Source organism: Balaenoptera musculus, chromosome 20 (assembly GCF_009873245.2).
Source record: "Balaenoptera musculus isolate JJ_BM4_2016_0621 chromosome 20, mBalMus1.pri.v3, whole genome shotgun sequence".
In the NCBI taxonomy this organism is placed as follows: Eukaryota; Metazoa; Chordata; class Mammalia; order Artiodactyla; family Balaenopteridae; genus Balaenoptera; species Balaenoptera musculus.
In genome coordinates this window covers 16,474,894-16,499,112 of record NC_045804.1, presented here as the reverse complement: position 1 = coordinate 16,499,112, position 24,219 = coordinate 16,474,894, and the positions used below count along the sequence as shown (strand labels likewise).

Sequence of the window (24,219 nt, the reverse complement as noted above, 5' to 3'; positions counted from 1 at the left end):
ATGTTTTACCTGTTCTGGGGTACAACCTTAGCATCAGGATTTTTTTTTTTTTTTTTTTTAGTTACCCAGGTGATTACAGTGTACAGCAAAAGTTGAGAACCATGCATGCAACTTGGAAGCAACAGATGGTAAATGGATCAGATTTCTCAAAACCACTTACATATGGAAGAAAATAAAATTTAAAAACTAGGAATTCTGAAAGAATTAGCATCCTTGGCAAACAGATTAATATACAAGTGCCTGAATAATTCGATATGACAAACATTTAACACAAAGATTAATATCTCTACCTCTACTTAAATACTAATCTGATACTGATATTTTAATACTTAATCCCAGAACACAAATTATTGTTCACTTAAAACACACCCATTTCATACAAAAGTTCACTTGTTAATAATTTACTAGATTATAAAATCTAAACACATCAAGAGAACAACAAAATACAACAAAAGTCCAATCAAGGACTACATTACGACTATGACGCCTTCTGTAGTTCTATTGCTAAAAACTTCTTTGAAGCAATGTATTTCACCAATTAATGTCCTCTTTTAGCCTCTACTGTTATACAGAATGACAGAGGGTTTAGGTGAAACTAATACTGACAACACACACAAAAGGAGAAAGAAGAGGGAAGGGGAATTTCAGAGATTTATTTAGATCATGCCAAAAAGGATTTGAAAAAAACAGGTGTCAGACTGACACAGGTGGTGGGTTGCTTTTTTGTATTTTAAGTCCAACAAGCAAACATCATGTTATGAGCCAATTCACTGTTACCAATCTAGAGTACCATAGGTTACTAGTTTTTATATCCTCACTCAAGAAGCCCCTTTTAAAAAATGATTGGCAGGATAAGAGACCAAAGCAGCAAAATGCTAAATATTTGCTTAAAAAAAAAAAAAAAAAAAAAAACTAAATCCAGAGATGCTAAAGTCCAGAATGATAAATAATTTTTAAATGTTAGGATACTTAGAACCTCTAAGGAACTCATTCCACCTACCCATCTGTCTTGACTCTTGACTGCATGGAGATATGTGCTGACACAGAAGCACCAGGTCATGAGCCCACCTGATACAGAACATCAGAAACTTAAAGCAACAGTTTTTAAATCTAAAGGAGCTTTGGGGAAGAAAGTCAGACTCCTATCTATGCAGTCTTCCTGGCTTACTTCTTGGTCATACTGCAATTTTATCCTAAGCATTATTCATTTTCCTTGTCAAGTGAAGTAAATTTAATGAGAAAGTGCAAACAAAGAGACACATGCAGGTACACAACTCGTCAACCCATTTTAATTGAAGAGATTGGAGACAGATGGAGCTTGAAATGCACAGGAAACATGAATAAATGTAAAACTATCAGCGATGGAAAATTCCTCTTTAAAATTTTCTTTCTACAAAGATAGGCACAGGGACAGCTTTAGTTTGCTATGTCATTTTACTCTACATAAAATAATGTTCTCTTATTATTAACTTTCTCTTTTATCAAGAGCCTATGGAAATAAACGTTCTTGGATTAACTAGCAAATAGATAAATGAAGCCACAAAAACACATTCTCAAAATGTGGGCTGGAAATGAAAACAAAGCAGCACAGGATATGAACTGAACTCCACTGGCTGTTTACAAAATGTTTTCATGTACACAAGTCTCATACAACAGGAAAAGAACACTAGTATAGAGAAAGAAAAGACTACATGGAAAGGCTACCTGGAGATACAGGAGCTGAAGACTTCATGAAATATCAAGAGACCAGGTCGTTTATTCAGTAGTAGGTTACCAACCGAGAAAGCTTACTCACTCCTTTTAATTTACTAATACAAGAATAAACAAAAAAGAAAATATCAGTAGGAAGAAGAGAGAGAAGCTAAGAAAACTGGATCCAAAGGCAGCTATAAGGTGGGGGAACCCCCGGCCCTGGGAGTTAATTACCCAAGTCAGAAAAGGTAAGAGAACAAAAAAGGTTGACCAGTAAAACAGACTATTTCATGTACAGCTTCAGATGCCTCAAAATGCTAGGCCTTTAAAGAAAGAACTCTCCTTTCTCTAGCAATTGCTTCAGTGCCCTGTTCTTCTTGCAACCAGATAACACTGCACTCAACTATATCCCCTCTAAATCAGGTGCAGCATTTTGAAATCAGCCCCTTTACCCTTAACTCAACTTTGAAGTAGAAGGGAATGAACCCCCCTGGACAAAAGGATATCTAGTTTTAGGGGCGGGGGGGAAGGTATAATAGTGATGAGGAAGAATAGAAAAAAAAGGGGAGCTGGAAGACTAAAAGAACAAAGCAGTGGCTCACAACCTTTTCTCTACCTCAACTTAACTGACTGAGCAAGGCTGACTGGCATGTATCTAAGTGTTTGAATCATATGCAACTGGAAATGGGAGAGGGGAGCTAACTGATTTCTGATTCTTCGTTAGGAAGATATTCCTCCTCATGACTGTCCTTAAAGAATTTCTACTTTAAAGGTACGGTCTGACTCATCAATGTCCATCTTCATTGCAAAGCCTTAAACACTACCCAAATACAGTTAAAGTATATTCTTTTCCTAGGGCTGGTGACAAAGAAATGTGAGGGTGGGATGAGGGGAAGGAGTAAATAATAAGGGAAGGAATAAACAATCAGAGCAGAAATACCCATGATATATGGTTTATAAGATGCCTTCTCAAGATTTTATCTCAATTTTAGTTTCTTCATTGGTAAAGTAAACACAAAGCTTACTACATAACTAGAGAATGTTATACAAAATGAAACAAAGGGCATTCCTGGAATTCGGCATGAAAGTTGACGCTAGTGTCCTTCCCTCTCTAAGGAGACATAAAGAAGACTAATCCAGAGGTCCTCACCCAAGGGTGATTTTGTCTCCCCAGGACACATGTGGCAATGTCTGGAGACGTATTTTGTCATCATAACTTGGGGAGAAAGAGCGCTACTGGTATTTGGTAGGTAGAGACCAAAGATGCTGTTAAAACACCCTACAATGCACAGGGCAGCCCTCATAACAAAGAGCTATCTGGCCCAAAATATCAATAGGGCCTATGTTGGGAAACACCTAAACAAATTCATTTCTGGAAAAACCACACAAACAGGAGGGAAACAGAGTCTGTAGTTCCTACAGCCTATAAGAAGCCTATTTAGGAGGTAGTTTAAAAACAATCCTATTTTATGGCAGCTATTACTCTCACAAATGTCAGGAAAAAAACTTGTAAATGCCGGAAAAATATTTTGTCCTCCCAATTATTTAAAAATGCAGATAAGCATCACTGAGAACCTATTACATTCATTTTTCTAAATAAGAATAATAACATTCAAGCTTGAAGTTAAACTGGAACACTTATTTAACAATGACAGCTGAATAAAGTGATACAATTCTTTTAGAAAGCAATCTGGGGGGGTAAATAGCCATCTAAATGATATCCTTTGACCATAGAACCCAATTTAAAAGAAAGAACACAATGTACAAAAGCACTCACTGCATAGAAAAACACAGTAGTGTCCAACACTGGATATACACTCAAAATCTAAATATCAGTACTATTATTTATGTGCCAGGCACTGAAATAGGACATAGGATAGAGGAAATAATGTATGTAAAAAGCCTAACAAAAACCCCATTAGATAAGTGTTAATAAGTCCCATGTTACAGAAAAAACTAAGGTGCAAAGATCAGAGCACTAGTAAGTCAGAGAGCCTAAAGCTCTCTAAAGTTTCACACACTGTGCAAGGCTGAACGCAATGAATAATTGAGGTAAAAACTTGAAGTATCATGAATCTAGTAAAAATAATCATGACTACTTATTTATATACAGAATTTTATATCTAAACTGAGAACATATACTTTTCAAATACCCAGAAAAGGTTTAACAATTGACCATGTAATTGGTCACAAAGACATAGCTCGAATTCCAAAAATCAGAAAGCACACAGGCCACATTCTTTAACACAATGAAACAAAACTAAAAATCAAAAAAATTTTAAAGGATAGGAAAAAATAGAAAAAATAAAATTGGAAAACTGAACACATCTTTCTAAATAATTGTGAGAAACTAAAACTGCTCTCCTATTTTAGAAAAGAATAATAAAAATATGACACACCAAACTCTTAGAATTTGGCCAAAGAACTAACTGAGAAAATGCTAGATATTTAAATGCTTATTTAAGAAAATAAGGCAGATTGAAAATAAATGACCTAAAACTTAAAGAAACTTTTTAAAAAATCCAAACAAAGAAGAGATATAAAAACAAAAGCAATGAAATAAAAATTGTAAACAAAAGGCAAATTCAATCAATATAACCAAGTTGTTTTTATAAAGAGCTAATTAATAAAGCAGAAAACTTTGTATCCAAGAAAGAAAAAAAAAAGAGTAGATTCAACAAGAGTAAAAGCAATACAAATATAAATCTATGGGGAAATTTTTAAGAGCGATTTGCAGGGAAAATGTATAGCTAAAATTTGGTCTTGAAGGAAGAGATTAAAAACCTTAAACCAACAACCACAGAATAAGTTTAAAATATAAGCAAAGACCTATGCATAAAAGTATAGCGGCAACTAGTTCAAGACAAAATTTAACAGTCAAGTTCTATCAAAAACATCAGTGAGGGGACTTCCCTGGTGGCGCAGTGGTTAAGAATCCGCCTACCAATGCAGGGGACACGGGTTCGATCCCTGGTCCGGGAAGGTCCCACATTACTTGCTGTGGAGCAAGTAATCCCGTGCACCACAACTACTGAAGCCTGCACACCACAACTACTGAAGCCCACGCACCTAGAGCCCGTGTTCCACAACAAGAGAAGCCACCCCAATGAGAAGCCCGCGCACCACCAGGAAGAGTAGCCCCCACTCGCCGCAACTAGAGAAAGCCCGCACACAGCAATGAAGACCCAACGCAGCCAAAAAACAAAAAACAAAAAAACAAACCATCAGTGAGTGAACAGATAATCCTTGTGAAAGGATTTAACAGGCAGTCAAAAAGTAAACCACTGGCCATTCCAAGTTACAAACATGGAGGAGGGAAAGCAGCCCCCCTCTTCTAAAAACAAACCACAACACTTAACAACTCCCATTTGACATATGCTAAAAGAATAATCCAGGTCATCCAGATAGTCAATAACTGATAATATTTAGCCTAGGAACTCCCCACTGGAATGTACACTCCAGAGACAGCAAAGATTTTTGTCTATTTTGCTCACTGCTCTATCTCCAGTGCTTTGAAGAGCCCCTGGCAAATAACAGGCACACAATAAACATTTGCTGAATTAATTCAAGGGTCAATCAACATCAGGAAATCATTTAAAGCCTCTAAAAGAGAAAAAAATATATATATGTATACATACATATAGATATAGATATATAAAATTACCACAACAGATACTGAAAAGGCATTGACAGTATTTAATACTCAGTTGTAACAAAAATCCTTACTGTGTTAGAAATTAAAAGAACTGTGTCTGACCTAACAAAAGACAATCATCACAAACCCATAACACAAATCACACTCAATGGCTAAACATAACTTCTCTAACAATAAAGTCAGGACCCAGACAAAAAAGTCCCCATACCTCTGGTACTATTCAACCATGTACTGGAGGGTTCCAGTTTATGCAACTGGACAAGAAAAAGAAACACAAAGTCTAACAATTGAAAAGGAGAAAACAAAAATGTCACCATCTATCTAAGTGACTATCTACCTGGTAAAATCAAATCGAAATAATTGAAAGAATTGCTAAGAATAGTAAAATTCAGTAAGGCAGCCAAACAAAAATAGCAACATATAAAAAGTTTTCCCACGTACCAGCAAGAAATAAGCTCATGTTTAACAGCATTAAAATCTGTAAAATACATAGAAATAAACACAACAGAAAATATGCAAGGCTTATAGAAAGAAAAGTATAAATTTTACTCTAGACATAAAGGACGTCAATAGAGAAAAATATCACAATTTTGGAAGACATAATGTTGTCAAGATGTTTTATCTCCAAATTAATGTACAGTCACAAAGCAATCCCAATCCAAATCCCAACATGATTTAAAGGAAGCTGACAAACTGAGGTAAGTAAAATCCATACGGAAGAAGATAATGAGCACGAATAGTGCCCTCACAAACATATATCTATTTGTGCAGTTACTCCACCTGATATTTAAAGCTATGGCAAATAGTATATATTATAGATAGTATGCAGAACAACACTGTATCATGTAAAGCTTTAATAATTCAAACAGTGTGATACTGATGTAGGAATTGACACTGGATCAGTGAAACAGAAGACAACACATTAACAGACATTTATATGAATTTAGTTTACAATCAAAGCAGCACTTCTAAAAGAATGGTCTACTGAATATACTGGTTAGGGAAGACTGTTTATCCATGGATGGAGGTGGGTGGGGGGTGGGGGGGATAAAGTTCAAGTCTTACCTCAAACCATACACAAAAAAGAGCTGCAGAGACAACAGATTGGTGCTTGCCAGAGGTGGGTGGTAGGGGTTAGATAAAATGGATGAAGAGAGTCAAAAGGTACAAATTTCTACTTATAAAATAAGTAAGTTATGGCAGTGTAATGTACAGCACTGCCAACTATAGTTATTAATACTGTATTACATATTTGAAAGTTGCTAACATAGTAAATCTTATAAGTTCTCATCACAAGAAAAAAAAATTCTGTAACCATTTATGGTGATAGATGTTAACCAGACTTACGGTGGTGATCACTTCACAATACCTACAAATATTGAATCATTATGTTGTGCACCTGAAACTAATATAATGTATGTCAATCATACTTCAACTAAAAAATTTTTAATAGAAGAACTTTTAAGAGATAAACATAAAAGCTAAACACAGTCACTCCTCTTAGGGAAGCTCTTCTCCAACAAAAGGCCTTTCACTCCAAACAATTTCACTTCATTTCTTTTCCTCCCCAAACACTGACAATCTCTTCTTGCCTCTGCTAGCTACATCAATATTCTGCCAATTTTCAAGGATCAAAATCCAGTCACATCATCAAGTTTCCTAAAGTGTGTAATCAGTGAAATATGTTAGATTTGGAGTCAAGAGCTCTAGCAGAACCTTGACTCTTATCCTAATAACCTTTAGCACAGTCACTTGACCTCTCTGTCCCTAGGTTTCTCATTTGTAAATGACAATTTTCTACTTAGCTCCAAAGCGAGCTCTAAAGTTCTCTATTTCATCAATGTTGCATCTGGACCTTTCTTCTCATTCCACATACATCGCCCCAGGTCCAGAAGACTTACTTGCAGCTAGGCTACTGCTTTTAAGTCTTGCCCTGCTCCAAACCATCCTACACCTCCGATCCATCCAGCCCACATCCACTCTCAAAGACTCCTTAGGAGAGCACTTTAATTATGCCATTCCCACGTTAGTGATTCTCCACTATTCTTAGGATAAAATCGAAATGCACTAGCCTGGCATTCAAAAACAATACGACCCCAACTTACCCTTCCAAGCTCATCTTCCGCTTTCTTGAACCTTTTATCTCTGGCATATAGCTCCCTTCCCTGTTACCCAACACAACATCCTCCATCTCAGGTTCCTCATCCTTGCACCTGAAACATCCTATTTCCTCTTGGAAACCTAAGTGTCATCCTTGATCCAAACTAAAGTTCCATCTCTTCTCAGGTCTTCAGATCACCTTACTTATTATTAGCCCAGAGCAATCACGCTTTCCTCCTAAATTTCAGCATTTAATGCCAGTACCATGAATCTAGTACTCAGCAAACACTGCCTAATTCTAATGCTTCCTTTTCTACTTGACCTGGGCCCCCCCCCCCCCGCCCGCCGCGGGGCGGTGCGCATGCGTAATCAGTCACATAAAGTATTCCTTGAAAGCAGGAACCACGTTCTCAATTCTACTTAATTGTTTTCATCATTCCTTATTTCACTATCAGAGAAATGTTTCCTTGCCCTTTGGGGGCAACATTTATCTTGATGATACACAATCTCGAAAGGTTAGTCTCCAAATAATTAAGAGTTACCTTGAAATTTTTTATATTTATTCTCTGCTCAGAGAATTCTGGATCTCCTTTTCTGGAATTGCCACAGGGACACTTTTGACTACCCTCAATGATGACACATCTTAGTTTCTACTCCGATGATCAACTCTGGTAACTCCTCTGATCACTGCTGAAGGACTCTATTAAAGGAATATAAACTGTAGCTCTTTGAAGGCTGGCCTACTAGGAAACACCCGAAGACAATGCTGTTCTTTACCTTTCTGTTAAGTCTGCCAGCCAATCTTACTGTTCATGGATGAAATTAAGGAAATTTATCTCATCTGGGAATACCATCACACTCTTTAGAGTAAACCATGGAATTATAAATAATCTAATACTGCTTTAGACATTAATGGAAATAATAACCTCCTTCATCTAATAAAACGTGAAACCAAGTATATACATATCATGTCAACATCTTGAAAGCACACTTGCAAATATCAAAGTCACCTCACACTTTCCAACTCTTGGGTCTGAGCCCTACTTATTATCAAGTTATCACTAACAGCAAATTAATAGAGTTCTCATTTGGGAGGACAATCAGTGCACCAAACTTCCTGCAAATACAAAGTGAGCCTTTCCACTTAAACTTCCAAGTCAAATTATTTCTGTGAATGCTTGAATGTATTTGCATAAAAGATCAATTTCGAATAAAGCTGGGCAGAAGCAAAATGAGTCTTAAGCAAGCCTCACTGTTTTCATCTTACAAAGAGAAGACTGACCTGTCTTCCAGCCTTGTGAATAAATATCTTGCAAAATTCACTAGGCATAGGGTGTGCTCAAAGAATACTTGCTGGAAAAATACGCTGGGGAACTGCCAGTTTAAAAAGAAAAACATTTTCACCCAGTTGGAAATCTAGAGAAACAGGGGTTACAGCAAGTCAGCTGAAAACTCTCAAGATATGAAGAAAAAACTTTTTAGAAAAATCCCAGATCTTTTCATTTTGTGAGTAAAAGTCTATGAAAGGCAACTAAATGAATCAATGAAGGATTCAACTATTTTAACTTTATGCATCTAACGACCAATAACTGAAATTCTGCCTTTGATATGTGGCAGTGTGAAAAGGCAAGGAGTCTCTTATTCGTTCTATATAAACTAATTGTACAATCTGTAATAGTTTTTAATCAATTGTTTCTGGGAAAGAAACAGGAACAAGAGAACTCTGTATTGTTTTGTTTATATTAGGGGCAGGGGAGAGACAGATGTTTTTCATTAGGGATATTTATTTTCAAAGTGTTAACACTCCAAAAACAGCTTTATTAAGCGAAAAGAATACCTTTCTGGTAAAGGCCTTTGTCTTTACTCTCACTATACCCCATCCTCAGGGTCCATACTTTGTAAACTTAACTTTCAGATTTCTTCATTGCCACAAGTAGAACACAATAAAAAAAAAAAAACTTACACACAGGCACACACCACCAGGTTACCCCAGGGCAGAAACAGGTGCGCAGACTGCTGCACCTCCGCCGTTAACTCCCCGACGGGACCCAGTTGGGGGCTCCCTGAGGTGACGCAGGCAGTGTGAGCTACACGGAGGGGGCTGCCTGGACGGTCAACATAACCTCAGCAAAACAGGGTAGCGTGGCTAACAGTGACAAAGGCCTTTCCCATCCCAGCCTGGGTCTCATCATTACAAAACAACAAGAAACATTCTTCAAAAAGGTATAATCGAGATTTCATAAGTGAGGAACTTAAGCCTAGGAAGATTAAAAGACTAAACTAAAATGAACAATTCTCAATAGTAGTCCAAAATTCTTTCTACTATATTGTTCCCTCTTTAGTACTGATCCCACAGATGCTAAGAAAAATAGTAACTTCTAGTTCATCCTTCAGGTTTTCTGGTGATTATCAAATAAGAAATCAAACGTTAATGATAAACCTTATACTCAGACACTGAAATGACAAAAATTTGTATAATTGGGTTGAAAACCAATCAGGATATTCTTCAATTGCTATTTCATGCCTTTCAAGTTCTTATAGTAACCAGATTTACCAGTTTATTTTTTTAATTAATTTTTATCGGAGTACAGTTGCTTTACAACCAGAAATTCCTTGAGGAAAATACTTTAATAAACACTAAGTACATGCTAACAATTCAAGCATCAGCTATAAGCACAGAGAAGACTAAAGGAGAAAGAACATAAAATACTTTCGTATCTTAAAAGATTTCTTTTTTCCAGCAACTGGGGAAATAAAGAGGATTTTTCCATGCAACTTGAAATATAAATCATCCCTTTAGAATATCAAAAATGTTTATTTTACCCATTTGCTGGGAAAAAAATTATGAAATAAGCACCTCCTTAGATTATTTATTATAGTAGAGGGAAACTATTTAACCTTCCCATCATCCCAAATGGTCAATGCCATGCCCATCAGTGTACTGGGCCGTCAGAGAGGCATCTAAAGAGCTATGCACCTTCAGGTTGTTCCATTTCTCCAAACAGAATCTTCTTTCTGCTCCTGCCAAATCAGTTCCAGGAGAAAAACAGTAGAGAGACAGCAGTAAGGAAGAACTAGCTTTTATCTTCTCCATGACCTCAAGCAAATTATTTAACATATCTATAGTCTTGGGTCTCAACTATAAAATGAAGATATCACCTTCATCATATGAATGTTTTAAAGATTTACCAAATGCAAACCACCTAACATATAGAAGGTGTGATCAATACTTAATAATTCCCCTGTCTCCTTCTTTTTATTTTTATTTTTTTGGCCGCACCATGAGGCTTTCAGGATCTTAGTTCCCCGACCAGGGAATGAACCCGGGCCACTGCGGTGAAAGCGCTGAGTCCTAACCACTGGACAGAGTCTCAACTCCTCGACCGCCAGGGAATTCCCTCCTTTTTAAAAAAAATCACCCCCGCCACTTCCTAGATGCTACATCTACCTTAACAAAAAATGCCCCACCCAATCCATCCAACTCCTATTCCACAAAAGAAATGAGTAACGGTATTATAAGTTAAGAATATATTTGGGGGCTTCCCTGGGGGCGCAGTGGTTAAGAATCCATCTGCCAATGCAGGGGACACGGGTTCGAGCCCTGGTCCACATGCCGCGGAGCAACTAAGCCCGTGAGCCACAACTACTGAAGCCCGCGCACCCAGAGCCCACGCTCTGCAACAAGAGAATCCACCCCAATAAGAAGCCTACGCACCGCAACGAAGAGTAGCTCCCACTCGCCGCAACCAGAGAAAACCCGCCTGCAGCAACGAAGACCCAACGCAGCCATAAATAAATAAATGAATAATTTTTAAAAAAAGAATATATTTGGTATACCTTTCTTCAAAAGATACTATCAAATTATTTAATACTACTTACATTTCTTGACTATAAAGTGCCATATTTTACATGATGTTTGGTAAATCTCTTTTCATCAACCAAATCCAAAGGACAGTTTGATTCTATTTCCACTAACATAAGTAGTGTTTATGCCCAAGCTGTGGGTAAACAGCCTAGATTAATACAGTCGGCCCTCTTTTTTTTTCAATTTATTTATTTTTATAATAATAATTTTATTATTATTTTTTTCCCCTTCACTGGCAGGTGGATTCTTAACCACTGCGTCACCAGGCAAGTCCCTGGCCCTCTTTAACTGTAGGTTTCCCATCTGAAGTTGGTTGAATCTGCAGATATGGAGGGCTAACTGTACTCACTGTACTAGGCCATTTTATATAAGGGACCTGAGCCTCCTCGGGATTTTGGTATCTGCAGGGCTCCTGGAATCAACCCCTGAGAGTACTGAGGGACGACTGCATCCTGATTTCTTATTAGCTATGTGACACTGAACAAGTAACAAACTTTTCAATCCTCAGTCTGAGTCTGTAAAACTAAGATAATATCTACCTCATTGTACTGTGAGAACTAAATAAATTAATACATGTAAAGCACTTTTAACACATTACTTACCTCAAAATATTCCACAAATGTAGGTTATTATTTTTTTCTCTATCAGTATGTCTCAAACTATGTTATCTGATTAGGCAAAGCTGATTTAAAATGTTTCCTAGCTCAACCAAATCAATTCAGTCAAAACCTTCTTGGGGCCCACGTTTCAGACTAACTTAATCCCAACAGCCCTTAGCTCTGTCTCCTTCAGTTTCTGTCTTACCAGGATGCATCTCTCAAGTACCACAAGAACAAACAGGAAAGAGGGATTAAGGGTGAACAAGAAAATGGTCACACACATAAATGATATCATTCAGTTCCCTGGCTAATGCCCTTTATTCTATTAGGCAGAAGAAGTAAAACATCTTTCAAGAAAATGATTTTTTTAAAAGATTTTTTTTGATGTGGACCATTTTTAAAGTCTTTATTGAATCTGTTACAATATTGCTTCTGTTTTATGTTTTGGTTTTTTGGCTGCAAGGCATGTGGGATCTTAGCTCCCCGACCAGGGATCAAACCCACACCCTGGCATTGGAAGGCGAAGTCTTAACCTCTGGACTGCCAGGGAAGTCCCAGAAAATGATTTAAAACGGAATTTAACCCCTCTTCCTGGTTGCCATTCCTCAATGTCCACTCCCCACTGCCCCCCCCCACCAACACAATATTCTCCACAAATCCTCTTACTGAGTTCTGAATATAATCTATATGGTTGCTGCAATGTTACTAAATAGGTTGCCAGAGCAACCCACAACATTTACAATTTAACAACAATTTTTAAGTATATTCCGTTTGAGGAAGACTCTTCAGATACTTTTATTACTAGATTGAAACTGATTTCAAAGCAATTTTGCTTACCACTTTGGTGCAAAACCTTTCTTCATAATTATACAATTATGAAGTCAAACAGATGGCGGGACTTCCCTGGCAGTCCAGTGGTTAAGACTTCGCGTTCCCAATGCAGGGGGGCGCGGGTTCGATCCTTGGTTGGGGAACTAAGATCCCACATGCCGCACGGCGCAGCCAAAAAAAATAAAACTAAATTCAAATAGGTTAAAGTTGACACAAAGCCTTAATTAATGAGAATCAAAATTAGTAAGATGCACGATGGAAAACAGGAAAAAGACAACGAACTGGTAGTTATGAAAGGAGATGCCTTAGGCATGAATTTCTGCCTACCTTGCAAAATACATAAGTCCCCAGGTATTCGAGGGGGACTGGTTCCAGACTCCACTCCCCCCAATACCAAAATCTGCAGATGCTCAAGTCTGCAGATATAAAATAGGGTAGGTATTTGCATATAACCTATGCACATCATTCTGTATACTTTAAATCATCTCTAGATTACTTAAAATACTTTACAATGTGAATGTTAAATACATAGTTGCCAGTGAACTGAAATTTAAGTTTTGAATTCAAGTTTTGTTTTCTGGAAGTTTCTGGAATTCTCCCCCCCCCCCAAATATTTCTGATCTGCAGTTGGTTGAATCCACCAATGTGGAACCTGCAGATCCAGAGGGCTGACTATAATCTAATCCATGTTGGTCTTTGCTCAGGGAGAGGGTAGAGAAACTAATTAAAGTACTATTCATTTGAAATACAATGTGACTCCAAGCTTTTCCTAGTAAAACAGTTTATTTTATCTTGCTGATGGAATCTAATAGGGTGCTCTGCAAATGACACTGAAACTTCTGGGTATGCCCAACAGCCAAAAATGTTTAAATGAAAATTAGTAAATATGGACCACATTCAGTAACATCCCCCATCGGCTCCTTCTCCATCCCAACAGATCCATCCCATCTAGTTACTCCTGTCAAAAATCTTAGAATCACCCATAATTCCTCTTCCCTCTCTCTCAACATCCCACTCATCGCATCCAATCAATCACAAGTCCTAGTCACCCTACCTCCAAAATACCCAGTTCCCTCACTCTTCCCTCCAAAGGCCAAGTCCCCATTCTCTTACCTAGCTTACCACAGCAGCCTAAATGGTTTCCCAAAGTCCAAATCCACTCTACTCTTCATACAGTAAGAGGGATCTTTAAAAAATCCAATGATATATAAACTCTGTCAATGGTTTCACAATAAAATTTTAAACTGGAGATGACCTACAAGCCCACCTATGTGACATAGCCTCTAACAACCTCTCTGGCCTCATTTCTCACCACTCTCCTTACTACACTTTGCACTGTTCTTGAAAGCATCCAGCACCTCCCATTCTCAAGTCCTTAGCACATGCCGTTTCCTCTGTAACACACCTCCTCTCTTCTTCACCAACTCCTTCTCATCATTCAGGTCTCAACTTACATGTGACTTCTTCAAGATACTTGCTAGGACATCCCCACCCATCTTAATTAGATGTTCCCAATATGCACCCCCTTAGCACTCCGAACTTCGTTTCTGTGGCACCCACACCACTATAAATATATCATTAACTATATGATTACTTGCTTAAATAATCTCTCTTTCTAACCTATACTGCCCATGAGGGCAGGGCAGGGACTGTGTCTCTCTTATTCACCACTATCTACCCCTAGCACCTCAGCACAGAGTAGGCATTCAATACATCTAATAAACAAATTAATTAATTCCAAGGTCTCCAATGTAAGGTTCTGAGGCCTCTCTGTACAGGTCAACTCCTCCTTCTCTGTTTACACAGGATTACTTGGAAGTCCATTTCCTGATTTTTAACAGTTGCTGGAACTTATAAGTAATACAGAAACCTTCATTTTTAAGACACTGGTAAAGAACTTGAACCCTCAGGTAAGGGTTATTTTGCAAGCTGTGTTCTTATAGTCACCCAAGCTTGAAACTTCAATCATCTATAATGATCCCTCCCTATTTTTCCCATACCGCCTTTGTTATTAATCCCATTAAATCTATTTCTGCACCATCTCTGGAATTTCCTCTTTTCCTTTTTACACTACATTTATTACACTTACCTATATTACTAGATCTCTAAAGTATTTCCACTCTAGCCACTAAAGCCCCATGCCTTTTAGTCTCTGTCCTCTCTGTGTATGTTGTGCCTTCTTCCTGTACTGACCTACCTCATCAGGCCACAACCAAGACAACCTTCTATCAAAATCCTAGCCATCCTTCAAGGCTCATTTCTAATATCCTTTCTTTCCAATTCCATCAACCAGCTGTGATCTCTTCCTATTTCATTTGTATCACCCAACATTTACCGTATATTACTATATGGCCAGGCACTGTTCTAAGTAGTCATCTTTATCTACCATGTCTCCAATACACATCAAAACTATAAACTTTTTGTGGATAGAAACTCAGTTTATTTACCTATGGCATCTCTCACGTCTCACAAGTTCACTCATAGGTACTTATATATATGACCACTTTAAAAGAGTACAACTGACCCTTGAACAACATGGGTTTAAACTATGCACATCCATTTAGACGCAGATTTCTTTCAACATTTAATACGATCTGTGGTTGGTGGAATCCATGGATACAGAGGGCCATGGATGTTCAACTGCAGAGAGGGTGGGCAACCCTAACCCCATTGTTGTTCAAGGGTCAACTGTACTTCACTCAATTTGAAAGAATGAAAACACCAATCCCAAGGCAACAGAAAATATTTGGAGCAACTAGATCTGCAGCAAACGGGTAACCTCCAAATTCCTGCTGCCTAACTTCCTTCCTTCAGAATCATACAAGAAGCACCAAGAATAATTCTCACTACCTACATAACTTCTCAGAAAAAAAGCAGGGGGGGCGGAAGATGGAGAAAATACAGAAGTTCCTATTTCTGCCACTGGATGTCATATGCAGGCTAGCAGAAAAAGAAAAAAAACATAAAGATGATTAGATTAAATTAGAACAAGGTGTTTGACAAGTGAAAGTTTACTCAGCTCTGAAGTAACTTCTCTAAGAACATGATGGAATATTCCCACGTATGTATCGCACCCAGTAAGAGCCACAATAATCATTTTAATGGATTATGGGGCGGAAAGGGGACCTAAGGTAGTAAAAGAATCAAAGCTCTAAGTCACAAGTCAAGAAAGCCATTTTGTTTCGAGGTACACCAGTGACTTAACAGGGAACTTTGCCTCAGACTCCCCAAATGCAAAAAAATGGTGCTGAGAATAGCTCCATCAATGTTAAAGACAGAGCTGTCACAATTCAAAGTAGTTTAAGCCCTAGAGATCAATTTCCTCATTTATATTAGAAAAGGCGGTTACATGATTAGCCCTATAGCTAGTCTGTAGCAAAGAAGGGTTAGATGTTAGCTTTCCAGCTAATAGACCTCTCACTCCATCATTTTGTGAAAGGACAAGGAATAGGAAAATAAGGACAAATCAAGTGGACTGCCATCTTTGGCAACATCATCTGTGAATACTTAATAAATTCAAGTACGAGCTATAACACAAAACATTCCACAGTAACTAAAAAGCAAAATCAACAAACACACTAGTCATTCATTATACCCTGAAGTCTTCACGAACAACTCCAAAAGGGTGAAATTCCCCAGAAACATAGAAAAGTCACCGCAATCAAGACAATCAAAATTCAAATAACTTCTTTAGTGTCACTAAACTGAGCATCTAGTTAATTTTTACTCAACCTTGATCTGGAACAGACTTCAGGAGGCTACCAGACAAATAAAACATAGGTTAGAATAAATTTAAAAAAATAAAAACATGAAAATAAAACAAGAACAGGGAGAATAAAACGAAGCCAAGAATGAGGCTTAAAAAAAAAGTACAACAATAAGTCCTACAAATTTGGCTCTAAACTTCCAAAAGCCAAGAGGAAAATGGAGACCTAGTGAACAACACAAATTATAACAGCCAGGTAATAAAAACAGACTTAAAAGCTTAGGAAAAAATACAATTATTCTTGGTTGCATATCTTTGCCCTGAAGTCCTTATAAAGAAGGCATTGTGTAACATAAAGATATATTTTACATATAAAACAACATATACTTCTGTAGTCACTAACGAAATGTTTTATGGAATCATTTTTATTCTAACCTTCAAGATAAGCCTATAATAACAGTTTACAGAGTTTTTTGTTTTTTAGGGAAAAGAGGTCTACAAACTATCCAGGTACTCAGAACACTGCTGATCTAAGAATACATTTAAGAGAATATCTGGAAAACAATTTTTTCTTTACAGGTACTTACTATAAAAGTTTATAAGCACAAGGGTAATAAAATGAAAACTAAATTCAGCAAAACTAGGTATAGGTCCAGGAATTCCTAACAAAATAGCAGAACAAAACTCTTAGAAATGAGAAGGAGGAATACAAAGAAAAACTAAAGTGAAGAAGAGAGTGCGGGCACACAAGCACACATTCAACAGTTCTTGTTATATACACGTGAGATAACCACCAATAAATGCTTCTAGTCCTACTTCTACAATTAAGAATTAAACATTGAGGTATTTATTGAAACATACAGCTTCCTTTCTAGTCCCTCGATCAAGAAGATGACGTTTTTAAAAAGAATGGTATAGCACAGGGAACTCTACTCAATGCTCTCTGGTGACCTAAATGAGAAGGAAATCCAAAAAAGAGGGGACATATCTATACGTAAAGCTGATTCACTTTGCTGTACAGTATAAACTAACACAATATTGTAAAGCAACTACACTCCAATAATAAAAAAATGCCAAAAAAAAAGAATGAAATGCCATTTGCAGCAACATGGACGGACCTAGAGATTATCATACTAAGTGAAGTAAATCAGAAAGAGAAAGACAAATACCATATGATACCACTTACATGTGGAATCTAAAACATGACCCAAATGAACTTATTTATGAAACAGAAACAGACTCACAGGCATAGAAAACAAACTTATGATTACCAAAGGGGAAAGGGGGTGGGGGAGGGATAAATTAGGAGTTTGCAATTAGCAGATACAAACTACTATATATAAAATAAACAAGGTCCTACTGTATAGCACAGCGAACTATATTCAATACCCTGTAATAAACCATATAAAAAATATGAAAAACAATATACGTAGATATATGTATAACTGAATCACTTTGGTGTTTACCAGAAACTAACAAAACATTGTAAATCAAAGTATTTATACTTCAATTAAAAAAAAAAATTTTTTTTAAATGATGTTTAAATTCCTGCTCATTCCACAGTGTTGTTACTAAACAATGATATAGGTCAAACCCAATGTAATGCAGATTTTCCAAAGTAGTAGTTACATGTACCAAGACAGGAAGATATACAAATATAACATTTTTGGATGATTTTCCAAAAAGAGCTTAAAATAAAAAGGTATAACAGTTTTAAACATAAAATCAGTTAACGAAAAAAAAAAAAAGGAAAAGAACTTCTCTAAACATGTCTCATCCAGCAATATTAGAATTTACTAACTGTAAAATGATAAATACACAATTCTCAACAACATATAAAACCAATCATTCTGCTACGCTAGCATGTGCCTAGGATTTACAATGAATCATTGATTTTCCTCTTGGAAAAAACATAGGAAATAAGTAAAAACACACATGAGGGCTTCCCTGGTGGCGCAGTGGTTGAGAATCTGCCTGCCAATGCAGGGGACACGGGTTCGAGCCCTGGTCTGGGAAGATCCCACATGCCGCGGAGCAACTGGGCCCGTGAGCCACAGCTACTGAGCCTGCGCGTCTGGAGCCTGTGCTCCGCAACAAGAGAGGCCGCGATAGTGAGAGGCCCGCGCACCGTGATGAAGAGTGGCCCCCACTTGCCACAACTGGAGAAAGCCCTCGCACAGAAATGAAGACCCAACACAGCTAAAATAAATAAATTAATTAATTAAAAAAAAAAAAACACACACATGAATTCTTGGTGAAAGCTTGTAATTTTCAGAGAACCATCCACTTGTAATTTAAGCAACATCATTTAAAAACAATTCATTTCAACAGTCTTCTCTACTAAATATTTTCATTATGGTTGCCCAGACTAAATTTATTGACTTTATCTCTGACAGTACTTCAGCAAAGGAGTGAAATACTAGACAGGCTACTGTAAGAGGTAAAAAGTTGAAATTCACCAGCTGGGTCAAGCTCCTGAAGAGTTAACTAACTTCTTATTCCAGGACTGAAGAATTATAAATCTGGTTACAAGATTTGGGAGGGACTATTAAATCACAAAGAAAAGGCTTCTCAGCATCCAAAGAACCTCTTTTTTTTTTTTTTCTTTTTTAATCAAAGCAATGCATCCACTCTCACTGGCCAATTGCTGAAAATCTTTAAAATACTCAGAAGGTCAACAAACACCTGGCTAAATACTAGCCTTAGTAGCCAATCTGGTAACCTTCCTTAACAAGAACTTAAAAGTATTTACACTTTATTGGTGGTTTTAATTTGTCAATAAATTCATATATATCATAATGTGCAAAAAGTATATTTATTTGACAGTACTTTTAGTGTTCAAATTGTCCTTACTTTATAATATGATCTGAAGCATGGAAACTCAACTTTTTAAAGCATTATTTAGTTGATTTCATTGTAAGAGGATTAAACTGATCCCAAAAAGTTTCCTAAAATGATCCCTCAGTTGTCCTTATAATTTACACCCTGCCAATCAACAAACCATTATGTGAGAAGAAAACCCAAAACGAAGTGATTGGACTAAGAGGTCTTTTCAAATCACTAGACTACCCCATGAAATAAAAAAAGTTCTCTGGTAGGTATTTTCATTTCACTGGGTTGGAACAGTTACCCACAACATTACCAAAACTCAGAAATGTTTCCAATACAATGTATCCTGAAAACATTAAGCTTATAGAGTCTAGGTGTTTTTCTTCATCAAATACACAAAATAAGTACAGGAAACTTAAAATGTTTCAACTACAGTATGTTACACAAAATTACTCTTAAACACAAAATATTCAACTGTTAACCAAGATTTCTTAAAACAGTGGTTTACGCAGCAAAGTCAGTGGGGATAATGCCACAAATACTGGCAAGCTGATTTAAGCTACTAATCCATTTAAGGAACGGTAACTATGTTACAGCAGTAGCAAGGCTCTGAAATTTATTTGCTTTAGACCTGAATATAGAAATGGACTTTTGAGCACAGTAAACTAACAAATGGTAATGGAACTTGGTCTACGAGGAAAAAATACAGCAAAATTATCCATATTTTTTCACTCAAAATAGAAACACAAACCAAAATTTCATACTCGGATACAGTGTTATCCATGTGAATAACAAACAAAACTGAAAAAAAAAAAAAAAAGGAAATTTACTTATGTTTAAAAGCGTAGCTGTCTCAACAAATCCTCCAGTGAAAAGCTTAGTCACCTTTTTATTTCAGGCAAGGGAAAGCCAATTATTCCAACATATCCACCTATTTCAGCCTTCTCTAGTAATCCAACCTTTACAACATCCCTACCCAAAGAGGAAATGAAAGAAGATCTACTAGTCAACTCCCCTGCCCTTCTTTTCCAACTACTCTGTTTACTCTCTCATAAGTCTCGATAAATGTAGACTGATCTATCTCTAAGGAGATATATTTTACTTCCTTATCTGTAAGGAGCAGAATGCAGGGTCAGGAGGGAAGAACAAGAGTAAAGCACCTCTGGCTCAACCAGGTCCATCTAAAGTGCCACACAAAGCTTATGAATAATTTTCCTCAAGCCAACAGATTTTGAAAATCCAGTACGAATTTATCCCAAATATGTCAATACATTTAACTTAACTGAGAGAAAATAAAATCCAAATCTGATAAAGATGGTTTCTTTTAGGGAGAGAATGAGGTTGTGAAAGCAGACTGTGCTTGGAGGCAACCTATAAAGTACTCTGAAGCATTTTCTGATTATTAGTCCTTAAAACATACAGAAATCTCAAGTGTTAAAGACTGGGTACATTCTCTGCTGAAAGCTCAATTAGAAGCAACTATAAATTCCAGCGAACTTAACTAGGTCAACTAAACTTTTGGCCCCGCTTACTAGAAACAACAAAATCTGAAGTCAAGCCTTATAAACTTACAAAAATATCCTACATATAGTTTCAAAAGAAATCTAATTATTCACTCTGAAAGGATGGGTACAATTATACAAATTGGAAGTCTTCCAGTTTTTTTCTTAGTAAGATTTCAATGGAAAATTAACAGCTTTTACCCTACAGCAACACAACGCTGTACCAAATATACCTTCCATTTCTTCACTAGCAGGTATATATGCACCCACCTACCTAAAATTAGGAAAAAGACAAACGAAAAAAACCTAGGCACCTATATACAAAGAAGCCCATTCTTCCCATGATGGGAATTCACCAACTCTTTCTCCCTTGTCCAAACATTTCCCAAGAATGACATTATGCACGATTCTACTCACAGGGGTAAGTGGCGCTGCTCAGGATCAGCTCTGGTCAGTTCTTCCTCTTCAATATCAGACTCTCCCCCTGAACTACTGTCAGTGACGTCTGAATCAAACGCTCGTTCACTGCACCTCAAGCTGGCTATACCACTGGCTGTAAATCTGCCCAATTCTTCTGAAATCGAATCACTTTTCAGGAAGTTGCTAAGTCCCTCTGAAGTGGCGGTCTCGCTGGCAGCTTTTCTCAACGCAGCTTCAGCCTTTCGAGTTAGCATCAACTGGCTCCGGGGCCTCAAGGATTCCAAGTTCGGCAGTTTGCTCAAAGTTTTCTCTAAAAATCCACCCAGCTGATGCTGTATATGCCTCTCCACCTGCTTGGCTTGCACAACCTGTAAGCGCTTCTGTAACCTGCGGGCACGGCTCTCAATATCAGCCTGCCGCCGTAGTAAAGCTGATATCCTTGTGTCGGAATCTAAAGCACTGAAAAGAATGGAAGACAGGGGAGACTTTTTACCCTCCAACTTGACACCCCCCAAGTTAGAACTGGAGTCTGTGTCAGATGATAACCTACTGCTTCCTTGAAGTGCCGGTGGCTGTTCCATGGAATTTACAGAAGATTTATTTGCAGTGCTATTATTGCTAAATATCGTTGTGTGTTCTACATCAAGGCTTCTATGTGGAAGAGTGCAATTGGTCATACCTCCTTTCAAGTCCCCAGATTCAGATGCCACCACTTCACCCCCCTGAAGAGAAGATGACGTGAGAGCTCGTTTTCCCCCATTAAGGGGACTGGAATTGTCGTGATCAGAATGTGTTGAACTTTTAGTCAATTTCTTCGCCAACCCATTTACAGGTGCTTGTGGCAGAGCTGTCTGACCACTTGTATTCATGGTTCTAAGATTCTCTAAGGAAAACTCCAAAACTGGCTGTCTCCCCAACAGCTCAGCTCGGAGTTCATAGGACTGAGATAAGAGAGGATGAGATTTAAGTACTGTCTGCTTGCTGAAGACACCTTGCAATTTCAATGATTCCTTTGAGGGAACAGATGTTACATCGGAGCAAAGATAAGACGCCACCAGTGGTTGCAGCTTTCCCAAGTCTTCCTTGTTAGGATTATTTCGGAAGTCTAGACTGGGGTCCTCTGCAGCAATGGCTTTTCTTTTGGTTCCGTTGGCAGCAATAAGGATGTTGGCGTTGCCGTTATTTTCGGCACTGCCGGGGGACAAAGTGGAGGATGGCGGAGCCAGTTTGAACCGGATATGGTGTGCTTCAGCTGCTGCGTCAGTGAGAGCGGGCGCCATCGCAGCCATTCAGCACAGAGAGACAGGAAGTCCAGCCTCTCCCGGTGCCGAGGCCAGCTCCACAGCCCCTTACCGCCTCCCCAGAGAACAGACTAGAAGAGAAAGAAGAAAAGGAAGTTAGAAATACAAGCACGTTAGAAAACAACACACATGTTTTTAATACAAACATTACTTGAGGCTGTTAACCAAACTCTGCCTCCAGAAGAAAAACACTCAAACCAAAAGGGGAGGTGTGTTGGGGCAGGGCCACAATCCCTGCACAAGAGAAAGAATTCCATCCTTTTTTGTCACTTGTTACCATAAATTGAACGTAGCCACAGACTGTTAAAGTTAAATCATCTGCATCTAAAAGAAAAATATCTTTAAAACTTCTTGAAATTAGTGAATTTAAAGCAAATGTATCAAACTAAGCACCCAGTAATTAAACAGAAAAGAATTAGTAAGGAACTCCTCATCCCTACCAAAAGTTTGTATGCCAATTGTCACAGGTCTGTACATTTTTCTGGCCAAAGGATCCAATGTTCGTCAGCTTCCCACTTCTCTGCAAGACAGATCATACTAAAAGCTTAACTGTATCACACCTGTGTTACCAGTTCACTTCATCAATTTTCTTTTCTTTTGCTGTCCTCAGTACGGCCCACCTCTTAAATTAACTGCCCAACTGATGTGTCTCTTTCCTTTACCCCAAAACTGCTTGAAAAAATAGTTATAAATAGCTGCCTCTGCACTTCTCACTCTTCTATAATCTGGCTTCTACTCCTACTGCTCTGGCAAAGGTCACCAGTAATCTCATTATCAAATCCAAAGCTCAAGCCTCAGTCCGCATTCTATCTGACTTCTCTGGAGCATTAGGTAGTGCTGACCACCCCAATCTTCTTGAAATTCTCCTTTCCAGATGTCCTTGACAACAAGGTCCATTCTTCTGCCCTCTTCTCTCTCAACTCACTTCCTTGGCAACAACCACTATAGCAACATGGTAAGGCCTCCTAGAGCTCAGAAAAACATGCTCAGCTGCACTAATCAACATCCCCACCTATGTTCCTCAAGCCCCCTGAAACTCAAAACTGACTTTCTTTTTACTCCTTACCCATTTTTATCATCTCAGGTAACGGTATTGCTTTCATTTAGTAACCCAAGCTAAAAACCTCAGCCATTTGCCACTTCTTTATCCCCTTTGATTTATCTGGTCTGAGAGTAAAAGGAAATCTATGCAAAGAACGAAGCCAGCTGTTCCTAAAGTGTGGCCTATGGACTTCCTGAGAACTCGAAGACCATTTCAGAGGTCCACAAGATCAAAGCATTTTCGTAATAATATTAAACGTTATTTGCCTTTTTTCATAGTGCTGACATTTGCACTAAGGGTACAAAAACAAGTCTGAGCAAAACTACTGGTACCTTTGCACAATTCAGGGCAGAGGCACCAAACTACTAATAACCACTGGTCAATGTATTCTCTATTCATTTAAAAATAAATAAATAAATAGGTTAGTACCACTGACCTTTGATATCCTTGGTGAAATATGAAAATAATGAACTTTATTAAATCTCCACTCGAGTCTTCAGTGTGTGTGTGTATATATAGGTATACAAATATTCTGTGCAATGAAGGGAAAGTAGACATAAAGCACTTCTGCTACTTTAAGAAATCTGAGAAAAAGCACTAGTACAACTGAGTTACAAGCTGAACTAGAAGCTTCCCTCACGGAACACTATTTTTACTTGGCAGAACAACTGACAAAC

The 24,219-nt window shown here is 37.8% G+C and overlaps 1 protein-coding gene across 7 annotated transcripts in view; it reads right to left on the bottom strand.

Moving 5' to 3' along the window:
* Positions 1-24,219, bottom strand: part of KANSL1 (KAT8 regulatory NSL complex subunit 1) — a 186,673-nt gene that overhangs the window by 119,190 nt on the left and 43,264 nt on the right. For 6 of the 7 annotated variants that reach the window (XM_036835746.1, XM_036835750.1, XM_036835751.1 and 3 more), the window contains one exon: positions 21,197-22,571. In XM_036835746.1, the coding sequence (XP_036691641.1) occupies positions 21,197-22,488 (1,292 nt within the window). In that variant the 5' untranslated portion in view covers positions 22,489-22,571. Of the gene's footprint in view, positions 1-21,196; positions 22,572-22,940; positions 22,965-24,219 lie in introns of those variants that run through there. The other variant, XM_036835749.1, reaches the window with a different exon arrangement.